Raw genomic sequence first — 19,454 nt, forward strand, 5'->3', positions numbered from 1 at the left:
ATGATTTCATACCTCATATTACTGAGTGTGTACATTGGCAAGGGCTCTTATCTTTCCAGCTCCCCCATTTTACATTTGTCTGTCTTCTGGCACTTCAGTGGGGGAGGAGCAGTCAGTGAGAAATACTGGTATCTCTGCCTCGACCCTTTCAGTCAGAGTCTGGATCTAAAGCTAATCAATTCCCCCCTTGGATTTCACAGCCTCCGAATAAAATGCTGTCCAACATTCTGGGGAAGAGCAACCTCCAGTTCGCAGGGATGAGCATCTCCCTGACCATCTCCACCGCCAGCCTGAATCTGCGCACTCCTGACTCCAAACAGGTGTGAGGTTGCCCAGGCCTCCCTGGGCCCGAGGGTGGGCATCCCTGGGGCTACCTCCTCAGAGCTTACTGAGCCCATGCAGAACCTGCTTGGCTGGACCTTGGACTTTGCCCATGTTGACAGTCCAGCCACAGATGGATGAATGGTTCTCTGGAATTCTGCTTTAAATGCCGTCTGTTAGCCGGGCGATGGTGGCGCACGCCTTTAATCCCAGCACTCGGGAGGCAGAGGCAGGCAGATCTCTGGGAGTTCGAGGCCAGTCTGGTCTACAAGAGCTAGTTCCAGGACAGGCTCCAAAGCCACAGAGAAACCCTGTCTCGAAAAACCAAAAAAAAAAAAAAAAATGCCGTCTGTTTTGTTGGTCTGTTTGTAATATAAAGAAATGGTGATGTCTGTGCAAATGTCTTGGTGTCTGCCTTTGTTTTATAGCCATGTTTTGTTGGTTTTGTAGGTCACATTTTAATCTTATCCTGCTTAGAAGGCACAATGTGCTGTGGTTTAATAATAGACAGGAGCTTTCTTCCTTATGGCTTCTTATATTGGAGCCTCTTATAGTCCAGTCTACCTCAGGGCTGATGAGCTGTGTATATCTACAGTGTAGACAATGACGTTGGCGTGACCAAGGCAGCATGGGCACATTTAGAAAAGCAGATTCCAGGCAGAATGACCACATTTCTATGTGCTGACTATGTTTTGGTCCAGCCTATCTATCATCTATCATGTCTATCTGTCTGTCTGTCTGTCTGTCTGTCTGTCCAACTATCATGTCTGTCTATCTGCCTGCCTGCCTGCCTGCTTGCCTGTCTGTCTGTCTGTCTGTCTGTCTATCATCAATCCCTAAGATGTAGAGACAAATTAGATTTAATGTATAAATGAGAAATAAGTCAGGGCTTTGTTGAGACAACTGACTATATCTTATTCTATCCTTTCGTCTTCCAGGGACTGAGACCTCCTTGTCCTTTTCTATTATTTTCTAAGGACTAAGCAGTCCTTCAGACTGTGGATCTAGGATGTCTAATCAGCCTTGCCTTGCTCAGGCTGTCTTAAGCTGAGCCCTAGTTGCTCATAGAGGCTGGCACACTAGGCTCTAGACAGCAGTGCACACTGAAATCTGTCCTCTGTGCACATGGACCGTTCATTTCTAGGGGTCCCCAGGTTGTAACTCTCCATCCTCCTCGCTCATTCTCTCTTTTTTTTAAAACATTTTTACAATTTATTAACAATGGAAGAAAATTTGCATGCCAATGATAGGAAAGTACTTATTTATTTTTACATACAGAGTTAAATCCTGGCTAAGCATTTAGCAATACTGAAGAACACAGAACACTGCCAATGGTTTTCAGAGTTGATAGATACTTTAGTTTTGAAACTGTCAATGCTCAGAGTGCCATTTTGTATAAATATGTAGTATGCTTAAGGTCATCTCAGAAATGGTTGGAAATTCTGTCCTGGTCTTAAGCCAAAATTCATTTAACAATTTTTATTAAAATTAAAAACTCAAGTCAGCTACTCAAACTGCAGTTTTTAAAATCAAACATTTTTATACAATCAATACAAGAATTTGATACTCTCTCTTTTTTTTTTTTTTTTGGTTTTTTGAGACAGGATTTCTCTGTAGCCTTGGAACATGTCCTGGAGCTAGCTCTTGTAGACCAGGCTGTCCCCAAACTCACAGAGATCCGCCTGCCTCTACCTCTGCCTCCCGAGTGCTGGGATTAAAGGATACTAGGGCAACTATTCTTAGTCGCCTGGGACTCAGGCATAGGCTACCCAGCAGTCTCACTGCCTAGTGTTCTCTGAAACCCTCGGGTTTCTCTAGAATGAGGTTTTGCAAATGTCAACAACCAAAGCCAGCATTTTAAAATATTTAAAAATTTATCCTGTAAGCCGGGCGGTGGTGGCACACGCCTTTAATCCCAGCACTCGGGAGGCAGAGGCAGGCGGATCTCTGTGAGTCCGAGGCCAGCCTGGTCTACAAGAGCTAGTTCCAGGACAGGAACCAAAAGCTATGGAGAAACCCTGTCTTGAAAAATCCAAAAAAAAAAAAAAAATTTATCCTATAATGATATTTTATTTCGAGTTTTCAGGAGCATATACTCTATCTGCTGTTCTGTGAACCACTGTCTGCCCTGGACAGGCTGGAGGGCACAGCTCAGTAATGAACCTGGCTGGGTTAGGAGGGAGCTGGGAGCTTTTTTCCACACAGGAACTTTTCTTCAATGTCGTTCCATTGTCTTTAAAAAGATAAAAATAGCAGGGAGGACTTGCGTAGAATTAGGGCAGCTTCTAATTCACTCTGTGTCTACTGAATTCCACGGATGCCACAGCTTATAAACCTGATGGAAAACTTCCATTTTTAAGACAAACGTGGAAGGGCCCCTGGTATTTAAGCTAGGGGATTAAGAGAGGGCTGTCATTCGTGGATGCTGGCCTTCTGATGTGAGTGGGATGAGTGAAACAGGCCACACTCCCCCGTCCTGGCTCTGGTGTTTGTGGAAGCAGAAAATACAAGTTGTAATGTTGTGATACAATGTATTTTTCTCTTGTATGTGTGTGTGTGTGTGTGTGTGTGTGTGTGTACATGTGTGTGGTATATGTTTGTGTGGAGGAGATGTACACATGTGCATGGGTGTATATGCACACATGTGTGCAGATGTGTGGAGGTCATAGGTCAACCTTAGCTATCTTTCATCAGGCTGTGTCTGCGGATTGATCCACGCTCTCTCATTGGTCAGAAACCTGCTTATTCCGCTAGGCTGCTGGTCCAGCTAGCCTGGATATACCTGTCTCTTCTCCAGTGCTGGGACTGTAGCTCCCTGCACCCAGTGCTTTATCACATGGGTTTGGGGCATTGAACTCAGGTCTCCCTGCTTGTAATGTAAGCTCTTTGCCAGCTGAGCCATCTCCCCAGGTCCACCTTATCCTTGCTGGTGAAGTCCAGTTGTTGAGACCCTGGCCTCAGGTGGAGCCTTGATTTCACAGATCTGGGCTTACTTCCCTTCTTTCTATAAACAAGCCTCGTGCCCCTCTGGGCTCACGCTCTGTGCCTGTAAAATGGGTTGTCCCCAGTTCCCACTTCTCAGCTGCTGGGAGGCTTAATGGGGCATTCGAGTAGCCAACCAAAGAGACGGCCGCTATCAGGCTGTGCACAGTGAGGGCAGGTGACCTACCTCCTCAGTGTGTGGCAGTTGTCATCTTCCTGGGGGTAGTTTTCAGGACGTCTGGTCGCTCACCTGCTAGCATGCGGGCTTGGCAGGATGTAGCACAATGCTAACGGCTCCTCTGTTTCTTGTCTCCGCCCCGGCAGATCATAGCAAACCATCACATGCAGTCCATCTCCTTCGCCTCGGGGGGAGACCCGGTGAGTGGCCTCGGCTGTTTCTCTCGTTCTTGCTGGAAATTTCTGAGACAAAGCCCTTGCTTTAAAGATGTGCCCCTTGAAGACACGACACAAAAGTGTTTTATGCGGATTTTACTGAAACCCCAATTTACTATTCTGATAGCAGTCCAGCTGTTTTAGGATCAGTACAACTTCAGTCTGGGTAGAATTCTGTTCCATGCAGTGCTTGTGCTCAGAAACAACTGTAGGGTGCCCAGAAAAACAAGTTTTATACCCTATGGGGGAAATTCTCTGAAGGAAATAGTGTTTTGTAAGATAAAATAGTCATCGATGAAATTTTGCAAGTAAAGTAGTTACAGCCCCGGAAGCTGTGATCCCAACTGTTTATCCCTCTTGGTTGCAAAAGTCTTCCCTCCCCAAGCCCTCCTTCCCTTCCCTCCCTCTCTTCTTCTCCTCCCCTTTCATTTCCCTGTCTTAGAGACTGAGCAGGGGGCCAAGGGTCAGCAAGCACTCTTCTGGCAAGGTATTGCTTGCACCACAGCCCTCTCCACTGTCATTCGAGTTGCTATTTGGTGGGGGAAGGGTAACCTATGACCAGGTCCCACCATTCACTTTCAGCCATGAATTATCAGGAGTTCGGGAAGCATTGCCTCCGTCATAGCTCCCCTGTCTGATCCATCTTGCCAGGCTTGCTTTCCTCGGTTGTTCCCTGCCACATCTCCAAACCACCTCAAAAACAGGCAGACAACCACGCCAGGGAGCAAGACACTGAGGGAGGAGAGGAAATGGGCCCGGCTCCTTCCAAACATTATTACGATAATTTTTATTGTGGTTAAAGGCCAAAAAATTAAAAGTGGGGTAATACGAGGAGGGATATTTTTTTAACCTAAGTTCATTCACATGACAAAAAGCAAATTCTGTAACTTAAGATCTCCATTTATTTATTTATTTATTTATTTATTTATTTATTTATTTTGGTGCCAGTGGTTTGGGCCCTTTTCACACGTAGGATATTGTTTCCAAAGCCTCCCACAATGCTTTTCCTTTTACTCTGTCCTTCCCTGGCTATGCCTTTCTAGTCTTCCTAGTGTTGAGTTTTACACCTCATTGAAACATAAACTCTCTCAGTGAGACGTAGATTTAGAAGGTGAAAATCTTCCTGTGTGTTCACCTATTTCTCAAGATCATATCTATATTTGACAGATTTCTTTTTTCCTGTCACTGTCAGACATATGTGAGAAAATCAATTTAAACGGAGGTAAGAATCATTTTGGCTTCCAAGTGCCAGCCCGCCACTGTCTGGGTCTGTTGTTTTGTGTGTGAGGTGAGGCAGGGGGCCCTCTCCCAGAGCGGCCATGTGAGCAAGAGCTGTTCTCTTCATGACAGCCAGGGGGCAGAAACAGAATGGGATGGAGGCAAGGCATACCCTTCGAAGGCCTGCCCCCATGACCTGCTCCCTCTAACTGTACCTCCTAGTCCCACCACCTTCCAGTGATGCCATCTGTCCTAGGTTCATTTTGGCCGCTAGGATAAAATTTGGAAATTACAAAGGAAAGCTGGAAAGCTGATCACATGCAGGTTTATATTAATGTACCACAAAGACAGTTTGTCAAACTAAAAGCACCTCCCACCCCCTTCCCCCACTCCTGCCTTCCTTGCGTCTTTGAGCTGGCTGCCAGGGTGGCTAGTGTCTTTTGGGGATCGGCTACTACGGTTCCCAGGTGATTCAGTTCTGCTCATTTCTTCTATTCAAGCACAACCTTCAGCACGCATCCTTAGGCACAAAAGTGACAGCAATTTGGATCAACTGGGGCAAAGGCACCATCCGTTCGGCTTCTTGAATACACTGGTTCCTAGAGTATGGGAAAGCTGTCTGTGAATCTCAGTCTTGACCCTGTAACTGCACCCAGGGCTCCAAAGCTCCAGGGCTCCGGTTTGTTGGCCAAGACGCTCCTGACGTTTCTGAAGGACAGTTGCGACTCCCACATCCCATGAGTCTGGGAGGAAAGTGAAGAATTGTAATATTTTTGCCAACAGCTTCAAATCCTCAGAAGATTTGCCTCCGTGGAAGTGAACAGAGGCCATTTTATAGTCTTCCTGTCCTTTCTCTCGCCGGGCTGTGAAATATTAAAGACCAGGAAATGGACTATGCTCAGATGAGCCACAGAGACAAGGGTTCTTTTGTCTCCACCGCTGGAAAAGTCCCCATGCCTCTGTTCTCCGGAAGTCTTGAAGGGCACCATGCCCACTCACTCCTCCCCTCTCCCAGCAGTATTTGCTGGATCTCTGTTAAGGACACTTAACAGAGGAGACTTCCTCAGGGACGGAACAGACAGGCCAGCACAGACCACTACCACACAGACAGGAGCAGTGGATGAGCTTGAAGGCCTTTGGATCATAAGCTCAGGAAAATAACTGCAAAGACGGGCTGACCTTTCAAGCTGCCCGCTCTGAGGCGTGGTGCTTGTGGGTTTGTGTTCGTCTTAACTCTCAGCTTGCCACCACCCAGAATCACTTGGGTAGAGAGTCTCTATTGACAGATTAGCCCGTGAGGTAGGAAGAGGCAGACCACTGTGGGTGGCACATTCCTTAGGCAAGCTTCCTGAACAGCGGAAGAGAGAAGTCAAGATGAGCAGAAGGAAACAAGAAAGGAGCCATGCATTTATTCTCTTGACCATGGATGTAAAGCTTGCCTTGACTCCCTGCAATAAATGTAATCTGGAATTATAAGATGCATAAAACTCCACTGTGTAGCTTACTAGGCTAATTCCAAATCTTGCCTGTTGTGAGTATCCAGTCCTTAAACTCCTACCCTAGTATTTTCCCCAGCAATCAGTTCTCAAAGTATGGTCTTTAACCCCATGGCAGCTGGAATTTGTCAGCAATCCGGCTTGGGGGTCCAGATAGAAAACTGGGGTACAGCTCAACTATTCGTCTTAAGCCTTTTCAGGATTTTCACAGGAATTCAAATTTGAGGACAGTTCACACACACACATTTACTGACAGTCCTGCTTCTTGACTTTGGCTCACACCAGTGTGTCTACGAGCTCTCAAAAGGTCTTCATGGTCAGGTCTCAAGTCCAAACATGCTAAGTCAGATGAACCAACGGTACACAAGAACCAGCTTTGAAAGCCTCCCAGAAGAACCACCATGGGGTGTTTGTCACCCTGGCTGCTCCGAGTGTGGTCACGGACTTGTAGCATACACGACCAGGGGGACTGGTTAGTGGCAACTGCACCAGTCACTCGTGATTCCTCAGGTTCTGCTCAGTCTGCACACAGATCTCCAGGGATTTCCAGCCCCGTCCAAGTTTGAGGACATGCCTCAAACCATGCCCATTTTGTACAAAGTATCTGGCCCTTCCTCTCTGCCTTCCTCCCTCCTTCCCTTCTTTTCTTCTTCTCCCAGGACTGAGGAGGCCCAGGGCCTCCCACACTGGGAAAGCGTTGGTTCATGAACTTTCCTTCCAAGCCGATTCTTGGCTGTGTGATGGATGCTCACCACACTGGGCCCTGCATCCCTCTGGTCTTCCCTCTTGCTGTGATGGGTAGTACAAATGTCCCCTTTTTCTTCCACAGGACACAACAGACTATGTTGCCTATGTTGCTAAGGACCCTGTTAATCGCAGAGGTAAGCAATGCTCGACCCATTTAATCACTCACTTGTGTGAAGCCAGGCTTGATGCTGTGAACCAGATGTTTCTCATTATCTCAGCTCCTTTAGCAAACGAGCACATGTCACGTGACGTGATTAAGGATAATTGAGGCCTGCAAGGGTAGCTTGTCACCTGGCTGAGAGAGAACCTACTGGATGCTGAGTCCCAAACTCTCACCTGGGTCAGGATGGCCGCGGTTCGGTATACCACACTCACACCTCACCTGTCTCACCCCGTGCTCTGGTAACAGCCTCAGCTATGCCTGGGAAACGCTATACCTGCTCATCCTCCTGACCAGCATCACCCCGTGTGTGCACACTGTCCTGTCTCCTGCTCTGGGCCCAGCACCTAAGCTCGGGGTGTGCTGTTTTCTCGTGTCCCTTTGGAGCATCTGAGAACACAGAGGCTGAGGAGGGGGTGTCATGTACAAAACCAGAGTGGATAATAATACACTCAGGAAGATGGGCTCAGAGTGACTACCCTTGGACACTAGGCAGCTCTCGATGACCCCTGCCACAGTTACTGAAAAGTCACTGGCAAAACACCAGTGGAATTTGTCACCATGCAGAGTGGCACTATCCTCCGCTGCAGACTGGTTCCATTCTTCCTCCTGGCCTTTGTGCTATGTGCCAGCAGCTGGTTTTAAACTTTGCTTGCATACTCAGACATAATTTTTTTCTCTTGCAAAAAGCAAACAAACAAGAGCAACAACCCAAACCTCTCAATGCACATGATACCCAACACTCAATTTTGCCAGCCTCTTCCCAAACCTGTACTTTGGACATACATTCAGGACAACCAACAAGGGCAGATTAATTGAGACTGGGGTGCTCTGCCTTAGCTGCAGGGGCTTCTGCAGACCCTTCCTTATTGCTGTCTTTCTTGAGTGGATACCATATGTGATGTTAAATACTAATTGTCAGCTTGACAACACCTAGAATCACCTAGCAGATAAACTCTGTACGAGCTGTAAGGGAGTTCCTGGGTTGGATTAATTGAAGTGGGAAGGCCCACCCTAACTGAGGGTAGCACCCTCCATGGGCTGGAATTCTGAAATAAAGGAAAAGAGAAAGTGAGCTGAGTACCAGCCTTCATCTCTCCGCACATCCATTATTGCTCGCCTGTCTTCTCGGGAAACTGTATAAAGCCTGGGTTGGCCCCAGGTGAACAGGGTTTTATCAGGACTGCCGCCCAGAGATGTGAGCAAAAGCTCTTGGTGCAGGCTTAGAGACTCAGCTTAGTGTCTAAGGCAACGAACACAGATCAAGTTTTTTAAAACAAGAAGGACATGTTGCCTCACGATTTTGGAGGCTGGATGCCCAGTTCATGCTGTCAGCAGGGCCAGACGGGCTCCCTCTGGGTCCTGGAGGAGAAATTCTGCCTCCTCCTGGCTTCTCTCTGATAATCTCCAATGTCCCTTGACTTGCAGGTGTGTTACTGGAACCCATCCTAATGAGGTGTACTCCCCGTGTCTGTGCTCATGGATGCTTTTAGAGATGACAGTCCATGGTGGCTCAGGGCCCCTCCTATCCTGCCGTGACCTCATTTTAACCAGTTACATCTGAAATTGCCATTTTCCAAATAAGGACACCTTCTGAGGTCCTGGATTTTTGGCATAACTTAAAAAAAGGGGGGGCATAATTGAACCCAGAGCACAAACCAGCCCCTTTAAGTATCCTAGCTGCCCCTGAAATCAGGGAGGATTATAGGGGAGGGGAGGCATAGGCTATCCCTCTGCAGGCACTGCCCCCCCCCCAGCTCTATCTGGGTTAGAAGCAGGAGCAGCTGGGGTTCATGTCTCCATTTCGGTTTGTTTCAAATTAATGGCAAGTGATTTAGGCAATCTTGTTTTTCAGACTTCTTTAGTAGGTCCAGGTCAATGGTCCTCAAAATGAGCTACACTTGAGAGTTACTTAGGAGCCTTATGAAAACATCTTAACACTCAGTTCTGAGAGAATGGGATCCAGGCAACAATGTGGTTAAATAGCTCTTTGGAGCCTGGGGAAACAGTTTAGTTGGCAGAGTGCTTGCTGTGCAGGCTTAAGAGGCTGAGATCATTTCCCAGAGTCCTCCTGAAAAGCCAGGTGCGGTGGCAACACCTGTAACCCTAGCATTGAATGGTGGAGGCAGGAGGATCCTGGGGTTTGCTGGCCGACAGCCTAGCCTGGTTGGTAACTTTCAGGTCAATGAGAAACCCTCTCTCATAACACAAAGTGAGTGTCCACGGAGGAATGGCACCTGAGGTTGTCCTTTGGCCTCCACATACACATACAGACATGCGACATGCACCCGCATGCAACATGCACACATATGTAGTTTGTATGACTTTATCGTCTGATCTCCATCTTATTTTTGAGACAGGGTCCCCCTCCCCCGAACCACGAGCTCATTTATTTGAGCTAGCCACCAAGCACCGGGCCCATCCCTGTCTCTCCTCCCCAGCACTGGATTTACAGATATGCATCCCTGCACACAGGGTCCTGGGGATCTGAACTCAGGTCCTCATGCTCTCAGGGCAAGCACTTAGCCAGCCGAGTGGTCTTCCTAGTCTTTGTTTAATCAACACATAACTACACTTATTTATGAGGTGTAGTATGAGGTACACACTACGTGCAATAACCAAGTCGGAGTATCTCGCTTCAGACCACACTTCAAGCTCCTGCCACTTGATCCCCCACTGTGGTGGACTGCACCCTGGAACTGTGAGCCAAAGACCTGTCTCCTTTAAGTTGCTTTCGTTAGGGTGTTTTATCACAGCAATGGGAAGGCAAAAGGCATTCTCTCCACTGGATTTTAAAACAGCCTCTCTCACTGTAACATGAACCTTGCTGAGGAGACTGTATAGCTGGCCAACAAACGCCAGGGATCCTCCTGATTCTGTCTCCTGAGTACTGGATTCTAGGCCTATGCTACCATGCCTGGCTTTTTATGTGGATTAGAGGGACTGAACTCAGGTCCTCAGGTTTGCGTGACAAATGCATTATCGACTGAGCCACCTCCTTATTCCCTATACTGTGCTACTTAGTGTTTCCAGCTAGATTTGGTTATCAACGCTTCACTCTTACTAAGTCAAGAACAACTTTCCCTTAAGTTCATTGAAAAGATCAACATCCGTGGAGTTCCAGTTTCTATCTACTGCTAAGGTTTATCTGTCTAGGGAGCACCAGTTTGCATCTACTGCTAAGGTTTATCTGTCTAGGGAGCACCAGTTTGCATCTACTGCTAAGGTTTATCCATCTAGGGAGCACCAGTTTGCATCTACTGCTAAGGTTTATCCATCTAGGGAGCACCAGTTTGCATCTACTGCTAAGGTTTATCCATCTAGGGAGCACCAGTTTGCATCTACTGCTAAGGTTTATCCATCTAGGGAGCACCAGTTTGCATCTACTGCTAAGGTTTATCCATCTAGGGAGCACCAGTTTGAATCTACTGCTAAGGTTTATCCATCTAGGGAGCACCTGTTTGCATCTACTGCTAAGGTTTATCCATCTAGGGAGCACCAGTTTGCATCTACTGCTAAGGTTTATCCGTCTAGGGAGCACCAGTTTGCATCTACTGCTAAGGTTTATCCATCTAGGGAGCACCAGTTTGCATCTACTGCTAAGGTTTATCCATCTAGGGAGCACCAGTTTGCATCTACTGCTAAGGTTTATCCATCTAGGGAGCACCAGTTTGAATCTACTGCTAAGGTTTATCCATCTAGGGAGCACCAGTTTGCATCTACTGCTAAGGTTTATCCATCCAGGGAGCACCATTTTACATCTATTGTTAAGGTTCCCGAGGCCTTGAGGAAAGGCTGTGAAAGATCCAGTTTGAGCTGAGTTTTCTTTCTAAACACTGCTTCCCTATGGAGGTCAGAACCATTGGTCTATAGATTGTGAGAGAATCAGAACCACCAATGGGCTGGAGAGGTGACTCAGAGGTTAAGAGTACTTGCTGCTCTTGTAGAGGACCCAGGTTGGGTTTTCAGCACCCACAGGGTATCTTACAACCACTTGTAACTCCAGTTCAGGGGAATCTTCTACCCTCTTCAGGTACTGCATGTGTGAGATGTATGGACACACATGAAGGCAACATACACACACACACACACACACACATAAAATGAAAGATGTGTTTTGAGTATTAGAAATAAGACCTTCACTTTTGCAGACAAGCCCTCTAAGAACTTCACATGTCCATAACCACTGTAGGATGCCCACAGAGATGAAACTGTGGGTTGGTAGAGCATGCCAGGAGGGAGGTGTGTGACATTTTCCCTCTGCACCCCAGATGGGGCTCTTTGTCAAGGGGTCCAGAGAGCTCTGGTATGGTCTCTAATGAGGGTGTGTCCCCTTCTCTCCAAGCTTGCCACATTCTGGAATGCTGTGATGGGCTAGCCCAAGATGTCATTGGCTCCATCGGACAAGCCTTTGAGCTCCGGTTCAAACAGTATTTGCAGTGTCCTTCCAAGATTCCTGCTCTGCAGGACCGGTGAGTAGCTGCGCCTGCTTTTCTCAGTGATTTAGGCAGGGTCTATAAACTTTCCTTTAAAACCAGCCGCCAGCACTGCACTCCAGGCAGACCCAAATCATCGTGGGGGGTTTCCCGGAACTCACAGACACCTGGCTGGTGCTCTGCAGAGGTGCAGAAAGCCAGCAGATGGGAGCTCACATAAGGCTCTGAATGGGCAGGGAACATTTTCTGGAAGTTACAGTGACAGTAGACAAGGTTACCAAAAACAGCTTCATTGTAATCTTTTTAGGTCACATTGTGTCTTCTTCAGCCTTTAATTCTTCCATAGGTCCCCTCCCTGGGTCTGTGTCCACACAGGTCTGTTCCTCATCTTTCTGTTGTCACAGTTAGCCAAAGCCGCCTGCTGCCAGCATAATTTTTGTTTAACAGCCTCCATGGCCTAATAACTTAGGGGCTTGTTCATCTGCCATATGGCTCTGAGCAAGATCCTTAAACTGTCCGAGTCACCGTGGCTTTTTCTGGAAAATAGGGATAAGAATCACTGGAGAGTTTCGTTACTATTAAATGAAGAAGGATTGTTAACACCAAATGTGGGCTACTTAGGTGATAATTTAAAAAAAAAAAAACAAAAAACAAAAAACAAAAACCAGAGAGTCTGCTATTGAGTTTCCTTAGGATGCAAGAATATTCCGTGACATAGGAAGCAGAAAAGTGCTATGGTCACATGAGGCATTCAGTGGTCTTCTGTCCTTGAACTTGAGTATATTCTGTCCTTGACAAACTCGCATAATAAAAAGCTGTTATAGGCTGGAAGGTGGCTCGGCCAGTAATGTACTTGCCTTGTGGGCATAGAACCTGAGTTTTACCTTCAGAGCCTATGTTTAAAAACAAAACCAGCCAGGTACAGAGGTTGGGGAGGTGGAAACATGAGGATCTCTGGGGTTCACTGGCCAGTCAGCCTGTCTTCTTGGTGAGTTCCATGCTAGTAAGAGACCCTTTCTTTTTCTTTTTTTTTTATATATATATTTATTTATTATGTATACAATGTTCTGTTTGTGTGTCTGCCTGCAGGCCAGAAGAGGGCACCAGATCTCATTTCAGATGGCTGTGAGCCACCATGTGGTTGCTGGGAATTGAACTCAGGACCTTTGGAAGAGCAGGCAATGCCCTTAACCGCTGAGCCATCTCTCCAGCCCCAAGAGACCCTTTCTTAAAAGCAATGTAAATAGCCTGGAGGTTGACCTCTGGCCTCCACATAAACAAATGTATGACACCTATGTACGTGTGCCCACACATACATGTGTACACAGGAAAATCTTTCTAATGGTGTGCTCACTGCAAACAAGCATTGTTCCCTTAGGTTTACTTCTTACTCACTTCAAACCCACAAAGCCACCTTCTGTGGCATTGTGGAGCTGGCATCTGCTCTGCTCTGTTCCCTCGTCATCCCTTGGCAAATTCCCTTTAAGGCATCCATTGTTCCCGTAAGGACCCACTTTGTCCAGGCTGATGAATTCGGCAGGATGTGGCTGGAGGAGGTGTGAAGGAAGTGGCCACAGCCCTGGCACCTCTGACCTGAGAATGAGTCAGCATAGTTCTTCATTTTTAATGTGCCCGGAGATGTTGGTTTCCAGAAGCCACACAGGGTGCAGGCATCGGAGGTCACAGTCTCAGAACTTATAATGGTGTGGGAAGACTGAGTCACAAAAGGGTATGGATCGTTTGTGTTTTGAAAACACACTGCCCTGGTTAGCTTTAATTGCCAACTGTCATAGCCTAGAGTCACCTGGGAAAAGGAAATCTCAACTGAGGGAATCCCTAGATCAGGTTGGCTGTGGATCTGCCTGCAGGGGGTTTTCAGTTGATACAGTGGGGCCCAGTCCACTCTGGACAGCACCATTCCCTGGGCAGGTTGTTCTGGGCTCTATAAGCAATCTAGCTAAGCATGGCCCATGAATGAGCCAGTAAGCAGCGTTCCACCTACGCTTCTGCTTAAGTTCCCTCTTTTGCTTCCCTCAATGATGGACAGTGAACTTGTTCACTGAAATAAACCCTTCATGAGCATTTGAATTGTCTCCTTCCTTTCACTCTTCTGAGCAAAACTACTATGAAGCTGTAGTCAAACTTTGACGACATGTTTCTTGTGATAATGCCTTAGAGTAGAATTATTGAGTTAATGGTCCTACGGTTTGTTAACCATTTAGGAAACTGTCTTAGCTGCCTTTTAGTTTTTTTTTCCCTGTGATAAGATAAGGTATTAGTCAAGGTTCTCTATAGGAACAGAACACACACACAATAGATATGGGGTCTATGAGCATGGCTTACCAGCTGTGGTTCTGCTAGTCCAATAATGACTTTCTACCAACAGAAGGTCCAAGAATCCAATAGCTATTCAGTCTACAAGGCTGGATGTCCCAGATAGTCTTCAGTATATGCCAGAAACCCAACGAAGTAGGCTCTAATGCCAGTGAAGAAGTGTGTTTGCTAGTGAGAGAGAGCTCAAGCCGGCAGAGAGAGAGAGCAAGCTTCCTTCTTCCATCAGAAGGTGTGGCCAAGATTAAAGGTGGATCTTCCCACCTCAGAAATATGGATTAGAAGTATATCATCTTCACATTTATTTCATTATTTCATTGAGGAAATAATCCCTCACATATGTGCCCAGGATTTTAGTTAATTCCAGATGTAGTCGAGCTAACAACCAAAAATAGCCAGCACAGATACTCTGAAAGAATCAACGTGTGGTAAGAGGGGTCTATTTTGGCTCACAGTTTGGAAATACAGTCCCTCATGGCAAGAAAGCCAAGGCTGCAGGAATGTGAGGTAGGTAGTCACATTGCATCCACAGCTGGGAAGTAGAGACCATGGGATGCTGGTGCTCATTTAGATTCTTCCTCTGTTGTGCAGTCCAGAGACCCAAGCCCAGGGAATGGTGCCACACGTTATTAGGATGGGTTTTCTATCTCAGTTAACCAAATCAAGATAATCCCTCACAGGCGTGGCCAGAGGGTAGCCTAATCATCTACATCATCCCCCATAGTTGTGTGCCAGAGTCTTGTTTCCTTGGTGATTCTAATCCTATCAAGTTGATAATCAATATCAGCATATTTGTTGCTGTGCATATCGTTGGTTATGGCTGCCCTAGTGGGCCAAAAATTCTTTGATGATGGCTTTGACTTGCACTTTTTTTTCCTGATTTTGCTATCAGACATCTTTCATGTGCTGCTGACTATTTCTCTGTCTTCTTGGGGGAAACGTCTGCTCAGTTTTTTATTTTTTAAATATTGGGTTGCTTTTCTTTTAAATTGTTGAGTTTTAGGGATTGTAGATACACGCTACCTTAAAGAAATACATTAGCAAATATTTTCCTATTTTGTGGATTGTGTTTTTCAATGTGTTTTATAATTTTCAGTGTATGTCTAACCCTGATTACATAGTTTTTCCCCTTAAAATTTTCCCCTTTTGATGCTCCAATGATTTATTATTTTATTTTTGTTTTTAATCATCATCAATGTATAAAATACAACAGATTTTGTATATTTTTTATATGCAGGAATCCATTCTTAGACATACTTTAAATTCCTAATTTCCCTTGGAATCTTGTAGGAGTCTACTTTGATTTCTACAATGATTCCATTATTATCAAAAAATACTTTTTATATTTTAATTCTTTAAAAATTTTTAAGTTTATTATTAAATAAGCTTGACATATGCTTTCTGCTGGGGGATGTTCCCTCTGCGTGGGAGAAGAAGTTTTATTTTGTTGTTTTTGGGTAGAATGTGCTATTGATGTCTCTTAGGTCTGGTTAGTTTTTGTGTGCAAACTTCTATTTCCTAATCTTCTGCTTAGTCATCCTATATAATAATAAAGTGGCAATTAGTGTTTCTCCATATTATTCTTGAACTTTCTGCTTTTCCATTTATTTTTTCTAAAACGTGTTGCTGATAGAAAACTTACTATTGGATCATTTTCTAATTTGTCTGTCAACCCCTGTCTTTTAAGAATAACATTTAATACATTTATATTTAATGCAATTGCTGATGTTAGGATTTCCTCCCGCTATTGAGCTAATTTTTCTTTATGCCATTTTATCCTCTTACATGACAGTTGCTGTCTCCTTTGTGTAAGGCAAATAAACATTTTTCAAGTGTGCAATTTAACTTCTTTCTCTTCCACTACTTTTAAAGTAGTGACCAGAGGATTATAGTTAATATATTAATTTATAACTATATATTCAGATTAAAGAACTTAATAATATATCAAAGAGTGGCTTCTGTATAGATCTATTCTTCCACACTCCATTATACTACTCTTTAAAAAAATATTTGTTTTGAATTATGTGCGTTTGTATTTGTGTATGTGTGTGTATGAGCAAACGTGTGAATGTGTCCCCTCGAGTGGACAAATGAGTGCAGTATGGAAGCCAGAAGAGGGATTCGGATCCTCTGAAGCTGGAATTAGAGGCAGTTGTGAGCCACTCTGTGTGGGCTGGGAGCAGAATTTGGGTTCTCTGCAAGAGCCTGGTGTGGTCTTAACCACTGTGACATCTCTCCAGTTCTTCCATCCTGCTGTTATTGCTGTGCAAGCTACACCTTTATTCATTGTGTGTTCATCAGTACGGTCACATTGCTTCATGTATTTTTAAATGAGAAGGGAAGAATAAGGAAATTTTAGGCAACACTGAATTTATAGTTTTGTGTAGTCTTGCCATTATTTTTTTGCTGTTTCCTCTGATTGTAAATTTCTACTGATTATCTACTTAATTTCAGCTTAATATACTTGCCATAGTATTTCCTAAGGAGAAGGTTTTCTAGTGGATTTCTCCTGCCTTTATTTCCCTTGGAATACGCTTTCTGCCTCATTTGGGCAGCTTTGCTTATTGGATGTGGACGTCATGACGGGAAACCTTCCTTTTCCCTGCCTCTGGCCCTCCTTTGTGTCTGGGAAGAAATCAGCTATTAATACCATGAGGATCCCTTGTTTTCTTGAGCAGCTCCCTTGGATGCCCTCAGATGCCTCCTTTGACTTTAAATAGTTAGATTAGGGTGCCTAAGACTCTCTGAGTTTATCTAAGCTGAGCTTCCTAGCTAGCCTCTTGGTTGTATAGAACATTTTCTTTTAGCTAATTTGGGAAGATTTGTACCGTAACAAGGCCAGTATTTTCCCTGCCCTCCTCAGTCTGCTCTCCTTTAGGGACTCTACTACATACATGTTGGCATTTTTGGTATTCTACAGGTCTCTCGGGCTCTGTGTCAGGGACTACTACACACATGTTGGCATTTTTGGTATTCTACAGGTCTCTCGGGCTCTGTGTCAGGGACTCTACTACACACATGTTGGCATTTTTGGTATTCTACAGGTCTCTCGGGCTCTGTGCTCTTTTAGTAGGTTTCTTCTCTGTTCCTCAGACTGGCTCATCTCAGCTGAGTTGTTTTAAAATGTTGCCTTTCTTCTTCCACCTCCCAAAACTGTTATTTGCTTAAGTGAATTGTTTGAAGTAATGGTAGAATTTCCAATCCTAGAATTTATTGTTATTTTTATTTCTTTATGAATGCTGGTAAGTCCCACTTTGTGAGACAATTTCCATATTTAGTGTTTTAGAGTCATTTCTCTTAGCTGATTGAATATATTTGTTTTTATTTATCCTTAAGTCTGAGATCTCTTTGTGATAGTTTCTACTGACTTCTTTTTCCTGGATATGAGCTATCCTTTCTTATTTTTATAGCTTATAATTTTTTTGCTGACACTAAAAATGTAAGTAATAGAAAGCTGCAAGACTGAAACTCACATACTTTCTCTTTCCAGAATGTATATTATTAATGTTTGTGGTGGTTTTAGTGACTTTACTTAATTAATTCTATAAATTCTATAATCTACATTTGTCATTTATGTCCACTGATGTCTCTGTTTGGTTAACTACATTTCTTCACTAACAATTGCAGAGTTTTCCTTGAATGTTGAACAATTTAGCCTCTCAGTCTTTAATGATGGGCTACATGTGTGTGCATGTATATATGTGTATGTGCATATGAATCATGTATATTTATACACATGTATATATGTATACATGTGTATATGTATGTGTGTGTGTCCTATCTGTATCTGTATGCATCTACCTTCTATGTATGTGTGTATATGTATATCTGTTTGTATGTGTGTTTTGGTACACTCCTTCAACATATGGTGAATCAGTTGATTGTTTTTCAGTTTTCACCTTCTACTTGTGAGGTGTTTAGGTCAGAAGTGAGAATTTAGAGCCATGTTACACCCTGTGGCATGAGCACAAGCTGAATCCTGCAAATGTGTGTAGCCTTCCAGATAAATGTGTGGGAGTTGATTAACATCCCGGCTTCTCATTTTGGGCTTGTGATTGCCATTGGTTGTGACTATTTGCTTTGTTGGCTTTTCCCCCTCTAACTCCATAAACTCTATATTCTTTTTCACTCACTTCCACTAATAAAAATTCTTTGACCCAAATGTTATTCCCAGCTTCATGTGGGCCACATGATAAACATTTGCCTCTGAATATTTTTGACAGATGCCCCAGGCAAGCTCTGCATCAGGTTAAATAAAGACTGCTTTGGCAAACACAAACAGATGATAAGTGCTTAAGGAGATGGGAATGCTAATTACTCTAATTTGGTCACTGTGTGTTGTATAAATGTATCAAGTTAGCACACAGCACCCCATAATAAATGTGCAAGATTACTATGTGATAATTAAAAGTAAATTTTTTAAAAGACAGCTTGGGGAACTGGGTGCTCAAAGGAACACTCAGACAGTGTCTTGGGTTTTTTATTGCTGTGAAGAGGCACCATGACCACAGTAACTCTTACAAATTAAAACATTTAATTGGGGTGGCTCACCCACAATTTTAGAGGTTCAGTCCATTGTCATCATGGTGGGAAGCATGGTTGCATGCAGGCAGATGTCCAGCTGGTAGCTGAGAGTCCTACATCTTTCAGGCAACAGGAAGTCAACTGATAGTCACACTGAGGGAAGCTTGAGCAAAAGAGACCTCAAAGCCCACCCCAAAAGTGACATGCTTCCTCCAACAAGGTCATATCTCCTAATAGTGCCACTCCTTTGGGAACCATTTTCTTTCATACCACCACAGATAAGGAAAATAATGATAATTTTTTTTGGGAACCAGCTTTTGAAGGAGGCTCAGAACTGTCCTGTCCCATCTGTGACTACTTGGGTGATGGTTATCATTGTTTGATAGCTGTTAGCTTATAAGGCTACTACAGGGATACAAACAGGACTATTTAAGATACCGCAACAGTACTGATCTTACAGTTTATTTCATTGTTAGAAAATGTTTATTTTTTAGTTGTGTGTGCTATCTGTGTATGATAAGTGTAGGTGTTTTTCTTGGTTTCTCTTCTGTTGCTGTCATGAAATGCTCTAAGAAAAGCAACTTAAGGAAGAAAGGTTTATTCCGGTTCTCAACTCAAGGTGCAGTTCACCATGGCAGGGAAGTTGATGCAGCTTGTCACATACGATAATAAGAGAACAATTCACAGATGTCAGTGCTCAGGTTGCTTTTTTCATCTTACGCAGTCCAATGTCCTTCTGCCAAGGGAATGGCACTACCCACAAGTGGGCAGGTCATCTCGCCTTAATCAAACCACAATCAAAATGATGCCCCATGCAAATTTCCAAGGGACCATCTCTCAGATGAT

The 19,454-nt window shown here is 44.5% G+C and overlaps 1 protein-coding gene across 5 annotated transcripts in view; it reads left to right on the forward strand.

The window, feature by feature from the left end:
- Positions 1-19,454, forward strand: part of LOC121445378 (SHC-transforming protein 3-like) — a 120,168-nt gene that overhangs the window by 72,230 nt on the left and 28,484 nt on the right. For all 5 annotated transcript variants that reach the window (XR_005973919.1, XR_005973918.1, XR_005973920.1 and 2 more), the window contains 4 exons: positions 201-320; positions 3,628-3,681; positions 7,240-7,291; positions 11,663-11,789. Coding sequence is in view for 2 of the 5 variants with exons in the window: in XM_041647506.1 (XP_041503440.1) it covers positions 201-320; positions 3,628-3,681; positions 7,240-7,291; positions 11,663-11,789 (353 nt within the window). In the remaining 3 variants the exon portion in view is untranslated. The remainder of the gene's footprint in view (positions 1-200; positions 321-3,627; positions 3,682-7,239; positions 7,292-11,662; positions 11,790-19,454) is intronic.

Source organism: Microtus oregoni, unplaced genomic scaffold (assembly GCF_018167655.1).
Source record: "Microtus oregoni isolate MIOR12 unplaced genomic scaffold, Mior012 000181F_ref0000086, whole genome shotgun sequence".
NCBI lineage: Eukaryota > Metazoa > Chordata > Mammalia > Rodentia > Cricetidae > Microtus > Microtus oregoni.